Source organism: Prinia subflava, chromosome 20 (genome assembly GCF_021018805.1).
Source record: "Prinia subflava isolate CZ2003 ecotype Zambia chromosome 20, Cam_Psub_1.2, whole genome shotgun sequence".
Taxonomy (NCBI): domain Eukaryota; kingdom Metazoa; phylum Chordata; class Aves; order Passeriformes; family Cisticolidae; genus Prinia; species Prinia subflava.
In genome coordinates, this window is record NC_086266.1 from 4,736,062 (window position 1) to 4,754,279 (window position 18,218).

General features: G+C 58.1%; 1 protein-coding gene across 6 annotated transcripts in view; it reads left to right on the forward strand.

Moving 5' to 3' along the window:
• The window catches only part of NLGN3 (neuroligin 3), a 38,430-nt gene extending 20,944 nt beyond the window's left edge, over nucleotides 1-17,486 (forward strand). For 4 of the 6 annotated variants that reach the window (XM_063416651.1, XM_063416650.1, XM_063416653.1 and 1 more), the window contains 5 exons: nucleotides 6,006-6,065; nucleotides 8,718-8,867; nucleotides 10,521-10,706; nucleotides 14,609-15,398; nucleotides 15,828-17,486. In XM_063416651.1, the coding sequence (XP_063272721.1) occupies nucleotides 6,006-6,065; nucleotides 8,718-8,867; nucleotides 10,521-10,706; nucleotides 14,609-15,398; nucleotides 15,828-16,665 (2,024 nt within the window). In that variant the 3' untranslated portion in view covers nucleotides 16,666-17,486. The remainder of the gene's footprint in view (nucleotides 1-6,005; nucleotides 6,066-8,717; nucleotides 8,868-10,520; nucleotides 10,707-14,608; nucleotides 15,399-15,827) is intronic. The other 2 variants (XM_063416654.1, XM_063416655.1) reach the window with 1 other exon arrangement.
• The last annotated feature ends 732 nt before the right edge of the window (nucleotides 17,487-18,218 follow it).

Consider the following 18,218-nt stretch of genomic DNA (forward strand, 5'->3'; position numbering starts at 1 on the left):
CACACAGCCCCCTTGCAGGCAGGGAGAGCTGGCTGCTCTGTGCATCCCAAAGATGAACGTGTGGACGGTCAGGCAGCCAAGCTCTTCTGAAAGGCTCAGTACAGGACGTCTGGGCAGCACAGGCTGCTGTCCTGGGCGTCCTGCAGCAGCAGCAGCAGCATCCCTGCATCCCAGCCTCTGTCTCCCTGCACCCCTGGGTTTGGCGGGGCCAGCACAGCTGGGCTTGGAGGTTTGGGGAGCGCTTTCCTTCCAGCCGTTTCCCCCAGTTCTGTTGTTTGGTTTCTTTGCTTTGCTTTTCCTGTTGCTGTCCTGGCTATTCACACGCCATCCCTCTGAGTGCCAAGGCTGCCCCTGAAAGGGCTGGCGCATTAGGGAGTCTCTGCACGCTGCCTCCGGAGCCGGCTGTGCCAGTGATCACCAGCCACTTCAAAGCGCTTCCTCTCCCGGCCCTCCCACCGGCTGCCGGGGCTGGCAGACCCCCGCCGCCCCCAGCCCTGCAGCCAGGCCCGGGGAAGCAGGCTGCAGGTTACTGCCAGAGAAGGGGATGAGATAAGGTGTGACAAAACCCACCTTGGGTGTGCTCATCTCCTGGGTTTCCCTCCCCGCTGGCTCCGCTCACGGGCAGGGTTTCCTTGCAGCCCATCTCTGGTCGCCTCCCAGGGCGCTGGGGAGGGACATTCCCTTTGCCCCCACTGGGCTCTGTTGACTCATGGACCAGCAGGTCCCCAGTGCCAGCTATTTGGACATCCAGGTGTGGCGTGCCAAGAATTAAAGCACCCAGACACTGGCACTTCCCTCCAGCTCTGGCCAGGCTCTGGGAGCTGTTGGCTTGAATTAATTGAGTCACTTGTGATGAAACACAGACGCTCCCACACTCCTCGTTGTGTATCCTAGGTTAGTAATGCTTGGGGAGAGGGTAATCTACCTGCAGTGCTGATTTCCTCAGGTTGAACATTTGAACATTGACTCATTCAATAATCATGATTACTATTTCTAAGGCCACAGACGAGCAGTGATAAGCACTCCTCTCACAGAACAATATTTTGGTGGCTGGAAATGCCTCAGCTCCCACCTTACCGGAGTTTTCATGACTTCTGCCACCCCTAAGTTCAGTGTATTTCAGAGCAGACAAAGGACTGGGAATTTATTAGTCATGCTTGTTTATCTCTGGGACAGAAAAACATCCCTGTTTCCCTGCCCAGTTGCCCACAGTAATTTCCTATATGGAAATTTTCTAAATGCCAGTCTCCTCCATACACATTGGTCCCTTTTTTGGTAGCAATACAGGGCAGCAGTGCTTTGAGAGCAGCTAGCCATGCATGGTGCCTGGGGAGCTGACAGCACTGAGCCTTACTTGAGGCTCAGATTTTGCTGCAAAAATAGTGCTGCCCACCCAAAGACCATGTACACACACCCTGAGAGTGCAAAATGTAGCTCTGCCCCATGCTTTATGCTGCCAACACTTCCAGCCTGTTTTTGGCTGTGGTAGATGCCAAGATGATTTTTTCTTCCCTTCATCACCAGCCTGGGCAAGCCTTACTGCAGGGCATGAGGAGGTGGATGTCATTTTTGGAGGGGAAAAATGTGGTTGCCCTGCACTTAGCAGCTCTTCCTGGTTTTCATTAGCAAATGCCCAAATCTCTCTGGCGGGGACTGTGAAGATTCTGCAATATTGCAGAGACAAATGTACAGGTCCAGAGTCTTCCTCTGCTGTGTGAGGGTGTCTGGAGCTCCCAGCAGCTCCTGGGATAAGGAAGCACTTTGGCAGCTCTGCGGGAACAGCATTGTGGCTTCTCTGCTGCTCTTTAAGAAGCTGACTTTCTCCAAGTACCAGCTGAGGCTTCCCCACAGCTGCACAAATTCTGCAGTGCTACCTTGCTGGAAGCTTCCTCCCAGCCCCCTGGAAGCCTGGCACTTTGCAGAGCTGGCCGTGGGCAGACCGCCGCCCTGGCGCTCCGCTTCCACTCCGGGGAGCAATTTGCAGAGGTGAGGGTCGGCGTTTGTGCTGCCGGAGGCAGCAGAGCGTGAGGAGATGCAGTGCTTTTAGAGTCCACTCAGGGATGGAGATAACTCCTCTGCATCATTCCGGGACAGGGAGGGGCAGGCCAGCACCAGGCTGTGCTGCACTCCTGGAGCACGGGCTGGCGGCTGGAAGGGCCCTCTGACAGAGCTGTCCCTGCCTGTGGGGTGGTGCAGCAGCAGCTTCAACAGCTGCACCGTTCTGGGTCCTGTTCCTTGGCCCTCCCAGAGCAGCAGCTGAGATGCTGTGGCCAGCAGCAGGTGTACCTTGGGTGCATGCAGCCATCAGAGGCTCCTGCTCCCTGCTTTGCAGGAGTGGGTGCCCCAGGGAGCTCACACTGAGGACAGGCTGCTGGAGCTGCCTGTGGGTGCCCTAAACAACATTTGGATCTGGAAAGGTGTCATCTCAGGCTCCTGCTCTTCTTTTATCCACACCATGCAGAAAATGAAGGCTCCAAGGACTGAGGCTCCTTACCCTGCTTTATCTCTGTTTGCACTGGTGTCAGTGCTGTTGGTATGGTTTACTTAAGATAGCATAAATCTAGCATGGATGCCCCTGTTTCAGGCAAAGTGATTTTTTTTTTTTTTACTAAACTTGAACTTAAATCTTCCTGGAGTCCTTCAGATAAGAGTGTATGCATCCTTCCTATCAGCCTAACAATGTCACTTTGCAGTCAGCTTAAAGTGAAGTGGCACAACAGGCATTCACCTCCTGGGTTAGTGGAGGATGCTTTTCAATGGTAAGGGGAGTAAGAGCCATGAGGACTTTCAGTTTTTCCAGCTGTGAATCCACAGGTTTAAAACCATCCCCATGGGTGCTGCAGGGCTCTGTGTGGTAGCCTTTGATAGAGCAGAGGAAGATCTCCTGGGCTGGGTGTCCCTGAACATGGCAGTGGCCAGTGGAAAGTGGGGCTGGGTGAGGGAAGTGAAGCTGTGATTGCTCTCACGAGCTGTGGGCATTGGTGGGCTGTGCTGAAGGTGAACACTGCAGCAAGAGGCAGAAACTCCACTTGGTCACAGCAGTCTGTGCTGGCCATAACCACCCTGGCACCTTCCTGCTGAGGGGTGAGGCTTGTGCTTTGCATCTGCCACACACACATGTCACTGCTGTTCCCCTTCCCCCTGGCCTGCATCACTGCACTCCTGCTTTGCTTAGCTTCCCAAGTGCTGCTTTCTGCCATCTTTTTGTGGCGCCTGAAGCTCAGGCTGCTGGAGGCTTGTCCCAGCCATCCCTAAGCTCTGCAGCAGCAGTCTCCAGCTGGATCCCTCCCTGCTCAGCCAGGACAGGTGCTCAGGTCACAGAGATGTTGTCCACTCCCCTCTTTTATAACCTGACAAGTCTTCATAGCTGAGTCCTCCATTCTCATCTGCCCAGACACTTTTCTCCCCTGAAGGAGACCAGGCTGGAGGGCTGCAGCCTGGCCAGTCCCAGGGCTTTAACAGCACCAGGGCCTTTGGCAGTGGAAAATGATCTCCAGCTGCCTGTGGTCAGCTCCTCAACTCTGAAGCATGGTGTGCATTAAAGCTCGCTGGCTGTGGTCTTCATTAGAGGAAAATCCCTATCCCTTAGAAGTACCAAGAGGTTGGTGCAGAGCACTGGGTAGCAAATATTGCATGAGTTCTTCGTCATTTAAGTGCTTTCTGCACTTGCAGCTCTTCCTAATGAAGACACAGCAGGTCAAGCTTGCAGCCCTCCTGCAAAGAGGCTGTGGCTGCACATGCCTGGCCAAGTGTGTGTCTGGGGAGGCAGCGTGGGGAGGATGCAGCAGGAGCGGGGGGATGCTGGGGCTGAGGTGCTGGGCCGAGGGATGACAGGGGTGGGTTGGTGCTGGGTGAAAAGAGGAGAACGATGTGAGGTGCTCAGAGGATGGCTGGGTGGTGAGGCAGGAGGTGAGGAGGCGGGGCTGGAGCATGGTGAGAGTAGGTCGGGAGGTAAACTCTGCCTTGGAGAAAATCAGAGCAGCACAGGAGACAGCTGATCCATCCCTGCCCTTGGCAGGAGCAGCTCTACCTCACCTCTTGCTGGCATTGTGTCCCACCTGGTCTCAACACCTCCCCAGGCTGCTGCTTCGACTGCTTCTGCCCTTTCTGCCAGAAAGGTTTTCTTCTCATCCTGCCTCCTGTAGCCCCAGGGCTGCCTGAGAGGGACTTGCTCTTCCACCTCACCACCTCACAGTGGTCTTTAATGTGTTGGGATGCTGCTGGAGCTCCCGTCATGCCTGTGCTCCCCGGATTCATGTGACCCAGCCTTCTGCAAACTTTTCATGCCCTGCTGGATTTTTCGAGGTTTCTGGATGCCTGCTCCTCCAGACTTTCTCCAGCAGGTCACGGCTGCTTAAGGCATTCTACCAGCCTCTCACCCTGATGGAGCAGCCTCACAGCCATTTCAGATCTCTTCCTCCCCCATCACAGATTCCTTTTAAATTCAAATTCTGCCCCACTCATGCTGCCATCTCTGTTATCCACATCCTGTGTCATCTGCAGAATGCCACTCCCACACTGACAGTGAGCACAGCTCCCCAGTTTTGTCTTTCTGACCAGTTTTGTGCATTCAGTCCTGTAGTTCCATGCAGCCACAGGCTTGTCCCTTGCTCGTGGGAGCTTTTCTGGGGGCAGTGCAAGCCCTTACTGTGGCATTGGGGCCCGTTGTGGTGGTAGCAGGACCCTGGGATCAGCCGGGTGCCTGGCAGGGTGTCAGAGCCCCTTGTCTCAGGGGAAAGTCATGGGGCAGTGCAGGCACTGTGTGGATAAATCCTGTCTGGGGGAAGCCCTGCTGCCTCCCCAGGGGTCACCATCACTTGGGAAAGTGTTTCTTGCAGGCTGAGGGAGCAGAGAACTCCCAGGCATTAGTCAGGAGCTCTAAGGGGATGAGAACACCCAGGCTCTTCCTGAAATTCAGAGCTCCAGAGCACAGAGACGGCACCACTTGCCTTTGTGTCCACATTGGCGTGCAGTCCTCTGCAGGAGTGGGGTTTTGGCACAGGCTTTTCAGCACCCCTGCTCCCTGCCAGCCCACAGGCTCCTGCTGGCTGCAGTTTGGGGAGTGCCAGGATCACCGCCAGCCATCCACGGCAGCATTCCACAGTGCCCAGCTGGGGCTGCTTGGGCTGGCCCACGCCCCAGCACTGCAGCTTGGTGAAGGGACACAGAACAACTGTAAGGCGTTCAGGATGTTACAGAAATGAGTAAGTTTAGGGTTCTGCCTTGGTCAGATCAAGTTGATTGGTGCCTTTGAAATCCTCAGTGTGAAACATGGACCTGGTCTTGTATGGAGGGAGCTGGTGCAGGATGGAGCCAGGCAGCTCAGGAGAGCACCTGTCCTGAGGGACCCCTGTGTGCTGTGGTGATCTCATGCAATGGTACCAGTGGTTTGTGGCCAGGCACATCAAGGAGCCACACACCATGTAGGGGTGATGGGCAGGACCCTGCCTGGCATCAGTGGCCACGCAAGGCAACCCTTGGTGTGAGCTCTGCAGAGGATGGCTGTCCCCAGGGGCTGTCCCCAGAGCTGGGAGCAGAGCTCCTGTTCACACCTGGGCTCTGGGAGAGGGAGCCTTGCCTGGAGCTGAGGGTGCATGACCAGGGGACCAGGCTGGGATGCAGGAAGATCAGCAAGTGCTTTGAGAGACTCATCCACCACCAGCACTGGTGCTGCCACAGCCCCACTCGCGTCTTCCCTGCCACCCCAGCCCTCCCCAGGGAGGCTCTGGGAAGGGGCCCAGGTGAAGGAGCATCCTGGCACACTCCTGGGGCAGTCCTGCCCGTGCCCTACACTGCCCTGGCTCTGGGAGAGGTGCAGTGTGAGTAGCCAGCAGTGCTGTGGGGCACAGGCGTGGCCCCACTGTCTCTGCTATCATGCTATTTTTGAATTCTCTTTTTTTTTTTTTTTGTGTTCTTTTTTTTTCCTTTCTTTTCTTCTTTTGTTGTTCTGTTTTTATTTCCTTTCGTCTTCCTTTCTGTTCTGTCTCCTCGTGTTTGGTCCCTAGGAGCCAGCGCTAAGAAACAGGGCGAGGACTTAGCGGATAATGACGGTGATGAAGACGAAGGTATTTCTGTGCTCGAGGCTGCCACTGCATGACACGCAAAGCAAAGCAAAGCAAAGCAGCTCCGTTTGCCCGCCATCCGCTGCCACCCCCAGGGAGCCCTGTGTGTGTCTGTCTGCCGTGCCAGGCAGCTGCGCGGGGTGGGGGGCAGGCTGGCCGGCTGTGCAGGGCACCCAGCACCTTCCCCTCCTCCTCACAGGGGGGGAAAGCTCGTGGGGGGTGTTTTTTTCCCGCTTTAGGAGGAGTTTGCTCCAGCTCAGTTGGAGCGAGGGCAGGGAGGAAGCATGGCAGCTTGGGAGGAGAGAAGCCCTCGGGCACCTGGGCCCATTTCACCCTGAGCCCGGTCACATCCCACCTCCAGCCTCATCCCTCCAGAGTCAGTGGCATGCATCTGGGAGCCAGCAACCTCCCCACCCACCCTGGCCTGGCCCTTGGCAGCCAAAGGGCGTCTGGCCATGCACAGGAGACCCAGGGTTCACTTGGTTTCTGTTCACTTCTCTCCTTCCTCACCCCACTGATAGTGAGGTCTTGCTTGCAAGCACCAGCCAAGACAGATCAAGTGGCCTTTCAAGCAGATGTGATTCTAGATGTATGCCAGGACTAAGTGAGCTGCAGAATAGGCTATTTTTAGTAGAACAGGGTGGTTTGTCTGCAGGTTATGGAGTCGGCGTGTTTGGCTGCAGAGATATGATGAGGAGGTAGGAGGAAGGGTTGGCCAGGGGTGCAGCCCTAATGTGCTGAGGACAGTGAAGCCTCATGGTGTGCAGAAGGCCCAGAGCAGCTCAAACAAGGCCTGGCAGATGGCATTTAAGATCTGGGAAATAGATGAGAAACTTTTTCCTTGGCAGTACTAAAACCCTGTTGTTTGCTCTGGCTAACCTGTGCCCCATGATCTCTTGTACCAGGGTGTAAACTGGCATTCAGCCTAAGTGACTCGACTGTGCTAAATCCACACACACCAAAATGTGCTGCAGCAGTTCAGAGCTGTTTATTTCCTGGTACATCTCCCTACATTGTTGGCATTCTGCTGTGAGGAGGGCCCTTTGTGTGTCAGGGTGTGGGTGCAGGATGGAGGAGAAGACAAGAGCACAGGCATTGATGTCCCTGCCCCTCACATTTCAAGCAGGTGGTCCTGGAAAAAATTGTCCTGATGTAGCTCTGCCACACAGGCAAAGTCTGTCCTGGAGGAGCTGCAAGCACTTTTTGCTCCCCTGGTGTGTGCATTTGTCTGGCTACATTCTGGCAATAGGAAAGGGGCCAGCACAAGGTTTGGGTTTGACATAGCCTCGTTCTCCTGGAGGGAAGAGGTTTCCTGTATGGGAGGCCACCTTTAGCCATGCCGTGGGCCACAGCTGGAGGTGAGAATGGCCACAGATACCCATCAGCCTGGCCTGCAGCCCCCTGCAAAGGGCAAGCCACAGGGAGGAGTGGGCACGGGCATGGTTAGGTGGGTGTGAGGGAGCACGAACAGCCCAGCTGGGCGCTGCTGTTGGTGTGGCTGTGCCAAGAGTCCCAGGCCTGGTGGGACACTGTGCTGCACTGCTGAGGGAGGCAGGCAGGGAGCAGCAGCTGCCTGGGGCACCTGAGGCCGAGCAGGCACTGCCAGCCCACCTGAGCTGGGCGTGAGTGAGCACAGGGGAGGACAAAGTCCGTCGGTGCTGGATCGCCAGCCCAGGACAGGGCTGGGCAGCACAGGGGGACCTGGCGATGTCCCCATGGCGAGTGCTGCTGCCTCGTCTGTGTGACGTGGGCAAGGTGCACCAGGAGCCCAAGCACGGCTGTTATTCCCTTGTGGGTGGCCATGGCTCCGTGAGGGGGCACCAGCCAGTGGGGCAGAAGGGGCAGGATGTCCCCTGGAGAAGTCGAGAGAGGGAGCGTGGCTGCTCCCTGTCCACTAGGCTCCCACAGTCCTTCCTCCCCGGCCCTCGGGGAGTCCTCCCACAGTCCTCCCTCCCCATCCTCACTCCATGCCTCATGCCCTGTCCTCGTCCAGACGCCGTGCTCACCTCCCTGACACGCACACGTGCATACACTGTCTGCCTCATCACCATGTCTGTGTCTGGGCACTGGGGTGCCATGGGTTTACATCCAGACAGGCAGGTCTCTGCCTTCCCAGGGGAATGGGAAGGGGAAATGGGAGAATAAGATACTGGAGCACACATCAGTGCCCCCTCCCCACCTTTTAGGTCCTGCACACCCCCATCCCTGCCCCCCTCCGCAATGCCAGCTTCCAGGACTCACGGAGTGCTTGGGTCCAGCCAAAAACAGGACATGGGGCTGCATCCTGGGGCTGGACCCTGCGACTCCCATCCACAGCAGACTCGATCTGGCTCCCACACAGTGCCAGAGCCCAGCTCTGGGGAAGAGCAGCGGGGTCCAGCCAGCGTCCCTCCCTCACATGCTCAGCCCCCTGCGGGGACAGCAGTGTGGGGACAGTGCAGCAACAGCCACCTCCCGGAGAGGGGCTGGCAGGGTTGGTTCAGCGGTGTTTGGCTTTGGGGGTCTATGCTGTGGCCCCCAGGAGAGCTCTGGCTTTGGCTCCTGAGCCCCCTCCCTGGTCCTGGCAGCTGGCATTGCCCTTGTCCTTGGTCTGCCTGTCGGGCAGGGTGCTGCGGCCGTCGGCGCGGAGTTGTGTTTAACCACCTCTCCTTCCAGACATCCGGGACAGCGGGGCCAAGCCGGTGATGGTGTACATCCACGGGGGCTCCTACATGGAGGGCACGGGGAACATGATCGACGGCAGCATCCTGGCCAGCTACGGGAACGTGATCGTCATCACCCTCAACTACCGCGTCGGAGTGCTCGGTAGGAGCGGGCTCAGCACAGCCGGGCTCTGGGACAGCCCGTGGGGCTGACAGGACTCGGAGCAGATGGAAAGGGGGTGGAGGGGGGTGTGGGATGTGCTGTGGGCACTGCCCCTTCCGCCCTGGCAGCCCAGCGGGTGCCACGTGGCAGAGCCCCCAGCACGCGGTCGCAGCCTAGCCTGGGTCCTGGCACCAGCCCCCCCCGGCTCATTTACACAACTGGCTCAACTGAAAGCAAATATTGGTTTGTGGTTAAATGAATAATAAATGTGTTTACCCAGCATCTCCTCCTGAGAGGGCTCAGAGCGGTGAGGTGCCAGCGGGTACTGCCTGGCTGTCCTGGGGACCTGGCAGCTCTCCCTCCCTGGGCACAGGCAGCCTCCAAGCCAGTTGTGCTGCTGGGAGCCCCTGAGCAACCCACCATGACGTGGCTGTCTGCAGTGGGGACCGCAGAAGGGTGTGGGGTGCCAGGCAGAGGAGGGTGGCAGTCCTGTTTCCAAAAGCACTGGTGACTTAGAGAGGCAAAATGAGGACAGAGGGTCAAAAGGCAATGCAGTCCCCTGTCTGAAGCAGCAGAAAGCCCCAGGGGCTGAGACACAGGAGGCTTGTGTGGAACACCACTGCTGCTTCCCTTAGCATCATGAGAACAAGGGGTGTAGAGGTCTGGGGAAAGCTCCTTTCCAGCCAAGCTGCTGGCTCTTTTCCTAGCCACCAGCATGGTGCTCTCCCTTGGCAGCTGGGCTCCTGCCTGATACCTGGGGCAGCACATTTCTCTAACTGGCCTCCAGAGCTCACAGTTTCTTGTGGAAGATGATAGTTAACCTATTCAAAACCTTTCAGTGTTAAAAGTCGGGCCGTTAAGATGGATGGGTGCAAAGTTAAGGCACATGAGTCACAGTGTGACATTAGACTAAAGTGGTGCCTTCATCACTTCTATTGAGGTGGTGCACCACACCCAGCCAGACCACCTCGGAGTGCCAGCACAGCCCTGGGGCCGCTCCCTGTGTGCCGGGGTTACCTGTCTGGATTTTACCTCGGGCCCACGGTTTTGGCTTCCTGCTTAAAGTCAAAGCAAACGAAAGAGTGATAACTTATCTTGGGTGTTTCCTGTGCTATTGAAAGCATTTCTCACCTTCTTCCTCACTGAGAGCCTTTGTGTTTTAAGCTGCAGTCCGTTCCTCTCTGCCCAGCCCTCCTCCTTACATTTATACAGCCTCCCCCAGCCCACATTAGCCCATGGAAAGCTTTGGCTGTGCACACACTCGCCCTGCCTGCAGCCACTGATGCTTTCTCAGCTCTCCTTGGAGCTTGTGTGAGATGTCTTGAGCTGTTCTAGCATGGGTGGTGGTATGGGCAGGACAGAGCTTTGTGCCCTTTACCCTGTCACTGCTTGTTGTTGGCCAAAGAGGCCCCCCAAAGTTTGCAGCCACTCTCTCAGCATTTCACCCGTCTGTGCTGTGCAGGGGGTGGCTGAAGCTCAGTGGTGTCCATGCTCCAGCTTAGAACTCACAAAACTCTCTTGCTCTCACAGTGGGATAGGGTCTCACAGTGGGATAGGGTCTCACAGAAGCTGCCCTAGGTCTGGGGAAGGGGGGTGGGAAATCAGCACTTTCCCTGTTTCCTCATCCCTAACCGGGCTCCCCTTGGCCCTCAGGGTTCCTGAGCACGGGGGACCAGGCTGCCAAGGGCAATTACGGGCTGCTGGACCAGATCCAGGCGCTGCGCTGGGTCAGCGAGAACATCGCCTTCTTTGGGGGAGACCCCCTGCGCATCACCGTCTTTGGCTCCGGCATCGGGGCCTCCTGTGTCAGCCTGCTCACCCTCTCCCACCACTCTGAAGGTAGGTGCCAGCCCTGCCTGGGGGTGCTGCATCAGCCCTGCTGATGCTAAACCAGGGAGGGGAGCCCAGCCCACCCTGCTGCCCAGCCTAACAAAGTCAAGGCTGCTTTCTAATCAGTCCCTGGTGAGAGCCTGGACCAGCACTGGGAAGCAAAACTTTCTCATTATGGGCAGAAAGAGGCCAGGGGCAGAGCACAGGGGATGTGGGAGCCAAGGATGGAGTGGGAGCCAGGGATGGAGTGGGTGCTCCCCTTGCACAGGGCTGCAGCCCAGGGCAAGCACCTTGGCATGGGGAGAGGTGGGGAACCCTCCTGGTGCTCAGGTTTTCCAAGGTGTGGAGGGGGTGTAGGGCATCGTGCTGGGATCATCACTAGGAACAGGGATCTCAGTGCTAGGAAAAGTGTTCATACTGGAATAGAGGGGAAGACAGAGCACCCCAGACATCCCTTCTGAGCCTGGGGAGGGATAGAGGGCCCTGTGTTGTGAGACTGGGAGAGCTGGAAGTGCTGCACCTAGCAAAACACAGGTGGAAGTAATATGATTAATATCTGTAAATATAGCAGAGTGTTTACTCTAAATAAAGAAGGGAATTATTTATGCTAAAAGATTGTGTTGGAATAAGAGCAAATGCATGTAAAGCACCTGCAAAGACATTTACATCAAGCACTGAGGGGGAAAAAATTAACTGTGAGACTAGAGGTGTTTTTGATAAACCTCCTAAAGGAAATTATAGGAGCAAAGCCTGAGCTGGATATAGTCCACAGGGGAGCAGCCTGCCAGGGACCTGCCCATGAGCTTTATATGAGGGTGCAGCTATGTTCCAGTGCTGTGTCCCCAGGTGTGATGCTGAGGAGAAAAGGACATGTGCAAGCAGTAGTCAGGGGCATGAATCTGCCCTGCAGAGACACACAGCAAATTGCACTCGAAGCTGAAGTGAGGAGCTGCTGCCCTGCTCAACAGCCTGGGAATCACACGGGAATGGAGACCTCCAGAACCTCAGCAGGGCTGATGGCTGATGATGGAGAGTCTTTAACAGGCTGAAAGCTCCTGCAGAAAGAAAAAGTGTTTTCTCTGCCCATACTGAGTGTAAAGGTCTGGGAAGGGAACACTATGTGTTATGCATTCTCAATGCTTCAAAGGGTGCTCCTTTCCATCACAGGAGTGCAGGAGTGTGTGCTTGGCTGCCCAGGTGGCCCCAGCCTCTTGCAGGGGTCCAGAATGGAGCAGCATGGAGAGAAGGCTGAGGGTGGGTTGGCAGGGCTGCTCCTTGTGACTTTTCAGCCATGAAAAATAGTCCTGCCAGTATATGCACTTGTCAGGTGATGCTACACTTAATGTCACAAAACCCTGCATGACAAATCCTCTGCTGCCCCATCCAGCCCCGGTGTGTCCCCCCTGCATCTCAGAGGGGCTGGGTGCCCACTACCCTCACTGCTGGGCCAGGGGAGCTGCTGCTGGCTGTAAATGCTGTGAGGCAGGGAGAGGAATGTTCAGTGCTTCAGCCAGTGTCTCATAAAGCCAAATGGCTGTAAAATTACCTCAAAAAATTCCCTGTGCCAGAGCACCCATGTCCCCAGGGATGGGTAGCTGGCTCTGGAACACGGCGTGGGAGCAGTGCTAAGTTGCAGCCTGCAAAACAGGTGGGTTTGTTTTTACTGCATCAAAATAAAACTTCTGGTGATTACGAGGCGTTAATGAAGCTGCTGATTTGTGCCTGCTCTGCCAGGTGCTGCAAGAGGCAGACACTGGAGGCTTGGTACAGCACAGGTTGGGTCTGGCTGCTGGGGAAATCCACAGCTCCCTGCCAGCTCCAGGCCTTGTAGGGTCACTTTGGTCCCTCATCAGTGACCAAAGTGCTGGTTTTCTCCCCAGCCAGCCATACCAGGGCAGGAGCCGTCTCTGCCAGGCAAACTTTATGTGCTTCCTTTGCCCCATCTCCTTCTCCACAGGGGCTGCCAGCCCTCCAGATCTCAGTTGGACAAGGCACCCAGCACCCTGCTTTGAGCAGGGCTTGCTCCAGAAACCCCCAGAAGTGTTTCCAGTCTCAGCTACTGGGCAAAGCAAAGAGGAATTCAGGAGCTGGCAGCAGCTGGTGGCAGTCTGCAGCTCTAACCACCCTCTGGCAGAGCCCTGGCCCCACCACTTGATTCCACTATGCCGTGGCAGCCAGTCCTGCAGGAGGCAGGGCGTGCTGGGACCCTCACCTTGGAGGGGAACAGGAAGGAAAGGCAGAACTTCACCTTCTTGCCTGGGCCTCAGCAGGCTGGAGGGGTCCAGTGTGGAGTTCAGGGTGCTGATGCCTCCCTGGGGTGCTTCAGTCAGGTGCTGGCATGGAGCAGGAGGACACAACGAGTCTGGGCTCTCACAGAGTCCTGGAGGATGTGGCCATGCAGATTCGTGGCAAAGGGGCTCCATCAGGGACACCACCAGCTATTGGTGACATCAGCCACCCTGTACTTCCCCAGGCAGTGGTGGGCAGGGCCAGAGCCCAGCCTGGTGGGTCTGTCTGGGAAGTGATGCTGCTGGCAGGGCGCAATAGCTGCTGCTGGGACAGCATCTCCAGGGAGCCAGGAAACCCCATCCTGGCTCCTTGGCACGTGGACGATGGCGCAGAGCAAGCAAACCCATGGCCAGTCTCCAGCCTGTAGGCTGGGTATGGCTTTCTAGGGCACCAGGAGGTGACAAACAGAGCTTGTGACTTCTTTTTGTCCCAGTGCATGGGACTGTACGTCAGGTACTTGGCAGAGTGAGGACTGTGCGTGCAGACAAGAGCTATGGACATGGTGGCTGGGAGCCAGGAGCCTCTGAACACTTCTGTTGCAGGAAGGTGCTGCTCTGCTTCTCTGCAGAGTGGCACAGCCTCGGTTGCACAGGGGTTCTCTGCATTTCAGGGTGCCAGGGGCAGCCCTGTGGCCACCACACCGTTGTGCCTGCACCACTCAGGGATCACTTGGAACAGTCCCTCACGGCGAGCAAGTGCTGGGGTCTGGCAGGGGTGCAGGCAGCACTTGGGGTGCAAAGAGGGCTGGTCAGAGAGCAGGGACCCTTGGGTGCACCCCGGACTGGCTGCCTTTCACAGCCCAGAGGCTCTGCTTCCTCACCACCCTTTGTATTCTGAGCACAAGCACCATTGACATGGGACTGGAGCGAAGCCACGCATTTCTCTGCCTGGGCCAGGGCCTTTGTGGCCTCGTTTTCCAGGGCGAAAGTCCACTCCCTCTGTGTTCCTGGTGGCAGAAAGGCCCTCTTTGTGCATCTGGCAGCGTGCTCCTGCAGGGCTGGGTTGGCACTGAGCAGCCCCAGCTGGGCAGGAAGCAGCAGGGAGGGGGTCGAGGGGGACTCTGACAAAGCGGTGGGGTGGGACACGGCAGGGTTAAGTGTCCCCAAGCAGACATTAACCCTCCCACTGCTGCCAGTGGCTCCTCAGTGAAGCAGGTGCCAACCTGGGCTGGAGGATGGTGCTGAGCCAGGGCCAGCATGTGCCCCTTTGGGGCTCAGGTGACACAACCTTGGGGTGGCTGGGGTAGCACGGGCTGCTTGGCAAGGCCAGGCTGTTATGCAGCAATGGCCCCTCTTTTCCCCACACCGGGGCAGGGATGCTGGGTCATCCCCTGCAACGGGATCCTCAGGGAGCACAGCAGCCCTCGGTTGCTTCCAGGAGCACCCACTTGCATTCCCAGCTGTCATCCTGCCATTCCCACAGCAGCCCTGAGCTGAGCCCCCTGTGTGAGCCCAGCTCAGCAGGCAGCACAGCTCAGGGACAAGGCCGGGTACAGGCTGCAGTGCTGGGTCCTTGCAGGGATACAAGAGCATCAATGCCTTCTCCAAGCTGCATCCTGCACTGCAGCACTGGGATGTTGGAGCCCTGCTGAGAGCTTCCTCCACTCCTTGCCTGTATTGCAGGTCTCTTCCAGAGAGCCATCATCCAGAGCGGCTCCGCGCTCTCCAGCTGGGCAGTGAACTACCAGCCTGTGAAGTACACCAGCATGCTGGCTGACAAGGTGGGCTGCAATGTGCTGGACACCGTGGACATGGTGGACTGCCTGCGGCAGAAGAGTGCCAAGGAGCTGGTAGAGCAGGACATCCAGCCAGCCCGCTACCACGTGGCCTTCGGGCCAGTCATCGATGGGGATGTGATCCCGGATGACCCAGAGATCCTGATGGAGCAGGGCGAGTTCCTCAACTATGATATCATGCTGGGGGTCAACCAGGGTGAAGGGCTGAAGTTTGTGGAGGGTGTGGTGGACCCTGAGGACGGCGTCTCAGGCAGTGACTTTGACTACTCAGTCTCCAACTTTGTAGACAACCTGTACGGCTACCCTGAGGGCAAGGACACCTTGAGGGAGACCATCAAGTTCATGTACACGGACTGGGCCGACCGGGACAACCCCGAGACACGTCGCAAGACTCTGGTGGCCCTCTTCACTGACCACCAGTGGGTAGAGCCATCCGTGGTGACAGCCGACCTGCACGCCCGCTATGGTTCCCCCACCTACTTCTACGCCTTCTACCACCACTGCCAGAGCCTGATGAAGCCTGCATGGTCCGATGCAGCCCACGGGGATGAGGTGCCTTACGTGTTTGGGATCCCCATGATTGGCCCTACAGACCTCTTTCCCTGCAACTTCTCCAAGAACGACGTCATGCTCAGCGCTGTAGTGATGACCTACTGGACCAACTTTGCCAAGACAGGGTGAGTGGGGATGGGTGCCGTGCCCTGGGGCTCTGCACTCACTGCAGCTGCACTCCCTGGGGCTCTGCTGTGGTGGGGGGTTATCATGTCTGGTGTGGGACACTGAGCTCCCTGTGCCCAGAGGTCCCCGTGTGCTGCACCTTCACCGGGGCTATGGCATTAACCACAAAGCAAAAAGCTTAGATCATGGCCAGCCCCTGGGACAGGACCCAGCCAAGGTGCAGGGGTGGGGAGGCTTTTTGGCCCTGGTTATCATGGGTGAGACTTGACCCAGGGTTGGGTGCTGCCCAGTCATTCAAGACCTTTTGCCAGCCCACCCTGTGCCATCACTGGCAAAGGTCCCCTCAGTTTCTGTCTCCACATCCATTTCTCCCTCTTTGTTTCTTTGGCTTTTCCCAGTGCTAGTTCTGTTCTGCCTGTGTTCCACAGGGACCCCAACAAGCCTGTCCCCCAGGACACCAAGTTCATCCACACCAAGGCCAACCGGTTTGAGGAGGTGGCCTGGTCCAAGTACAACCCCCGTGACCAGCTGTACCTGCACATTGGGCTGAAGCCACGGGTGCGCGACCACTACCGGGCCACCAAGGTGGCTTTCTGGAAGCACCTGGTTCCCCACCTGTACAACCTGCACGATATGTTCCACTACACCTCCACCACCACCAAAGTGCCACCACCCGACACCACGCAGAACTCCCACATCACCCGCCGGCCCAACAGCAAGATCTGGACCACCAAGCGCCCCGCCATCTCGCCCGCCTACAACAGCGAGAACGGCAAGGAGAAGTGGAGCCCGGAGCAGGAGGCGGGCACGCTGCTCGAGAGCCCCCGTGACTACTCCACGGAACTGAGCGTCACCATCGCCGTGGGCGCCTCCCTCCTCTTCCTCAACGTGCTGGCCTTCGCCGCCCTCTACTACCGCAAGGACAAGCGCCGGCAGGACACGCACCGGCAGCCCAGCCCCCAGCGCGGCGCCTCCAACGACATCGCCCACGCGCCTGACGAGGAGATGCCCTCCTTGCAGGTGAGCCAGGGGCACCACGAGTGCGAAGCCGTGCCGTCCCACGACACCCTGCGCCTGGCCGCCCTGCCCGACTACACCCTCACCTTGCGCCGCTCTCCGGACGACATCCCGCTCATGACCCCCAACACCATCACCATGATCCCCAACTCGCTGGTGGGGCTGCAGACGCTGCACCCCTACAACACCTTCACCGCCGGCTTCAACAGCACGGGGCTTCCGCACTCACACTCCACCACCAGGGTATAGCTGCCCGCCGCCGGCGCACACGCATGCACGCACGCACACACACGCAGCAGACACTGGCAGAGGGACCGGCGGGGCCCACAGAGCCCCCGGATGGAGGGGCAGCGCCCACGGACGGTGCAGCTCCCAGCCCAGAGACCTGTGGGGTCCCAGAGTGGCCCCAGCGCTTTCTTTTGTTCCTATCTAACTTTTGAGAAGTGCTTTGACTCTCCTGGCCTCAGGGCCCCACGGGTTGCCCCGGGACGCCGGTGGCGGTGCAGGAGGGACACGGTGTAACCCTGCACAACCCACCCGTGCAGGTGGGCAGGGGTACCCCACTGTCAGTGGCCACGGGGCCCCCAGTGCCGTGGCTGTGCCTCCCAGTGGGGCGATCACATCCCCAGTGCTGAGCCCACCGAGCGCCCTGGGACTGACGAGGAGCGGGGCCGGGCATCCCTCTCGGCCAGTGCCCAGACATCCCCAGGCATCTTGGCAGCCCTGGAAAAGGCTCCTCCTTCACTGTGCTGAGAAGTGGCCCCAGGCCATGGTGCTATAGGCAGAGGGAATGGGTAGGGTCCAGGGACCTGGCCTTGTGCTGGATGTGGGCGCTGGGGCTGGTGCCGGGGCTCAGGGACCCTGGGAGTGGGGCCCTGGGCTGGAGACTTGGCACCTCTGCCCCTCTTTGCGCTGCAGAGAATCTCTTTTGTGTCAGTCATTTCTCTTTGCAGAGACGTTTTTTAAGCAGATCTTTAGTTCTTTACACACTAACGGAGTCGCCGCGTTTTGTCCTTTGTAAAGATTTTAAAACCAAGTGTTCTTGATATAAAATAAAAAGCCAGTTAGAAGCCAGCGTGTGCGCACGGTGCCGGCCCCCCATGGCGCCCGCCTGCCGCGGGTGGGCACCAGGCAGGGCAGTGCCTCCTGCACTGTGGGGCTGCGCTCTTTTGTATTTTTTGATATTCTCCCTCCTCTGTCACCCGTGCCCACGTATCTCAGCCAAAAAGCCTATCCAACGGCCTGCCTGCGAGCACCCCCGCCCCGGTCCCTCACTGCCACCACTGGCCAGTGCCACCCACTGCCCCGTGTGGGCATCACCTGCTCCCAGCACTGTCTGTTCACTCCCGTGAACCCAGGATAGCCCCTCATGCTCCCCACCCTGCCCCGCTCCCCCAGGAGCATCCCACATCCCTTCACCACTGCCCCAGGGCCATGCTGTGCCCTCCCTGCCCATGCTGTTGCCCGAAAGCAGAGCCAGTGGTTTGCAGCCTGTGGCAGGAGTGGGGTGACAGGAGCAGGGCGAGCTGCTCACCACCATCACCTCTGCCTCCTAGGTTGCTTCCACTGGGGCTTTTACCCCATCGTGGGGTGACCCCAGCTCCGGCATCCAGGACGTGCAGCTGGAACAGACGCCTGGGTAGGGACTCTGGGGGTGATGCAGCCTGTGTGGGGCTGGGAGAGCCCGTGCTGGGGCTGGGGCATCTGCTGGGCTGTTGTGGCCACCGAGCCACACGCGGCTCTAGGCAAGTGGCTTTGGTGTGGTCGGGCGTGGAGAAGGAGCTGCAGGGGATCCCACGCAG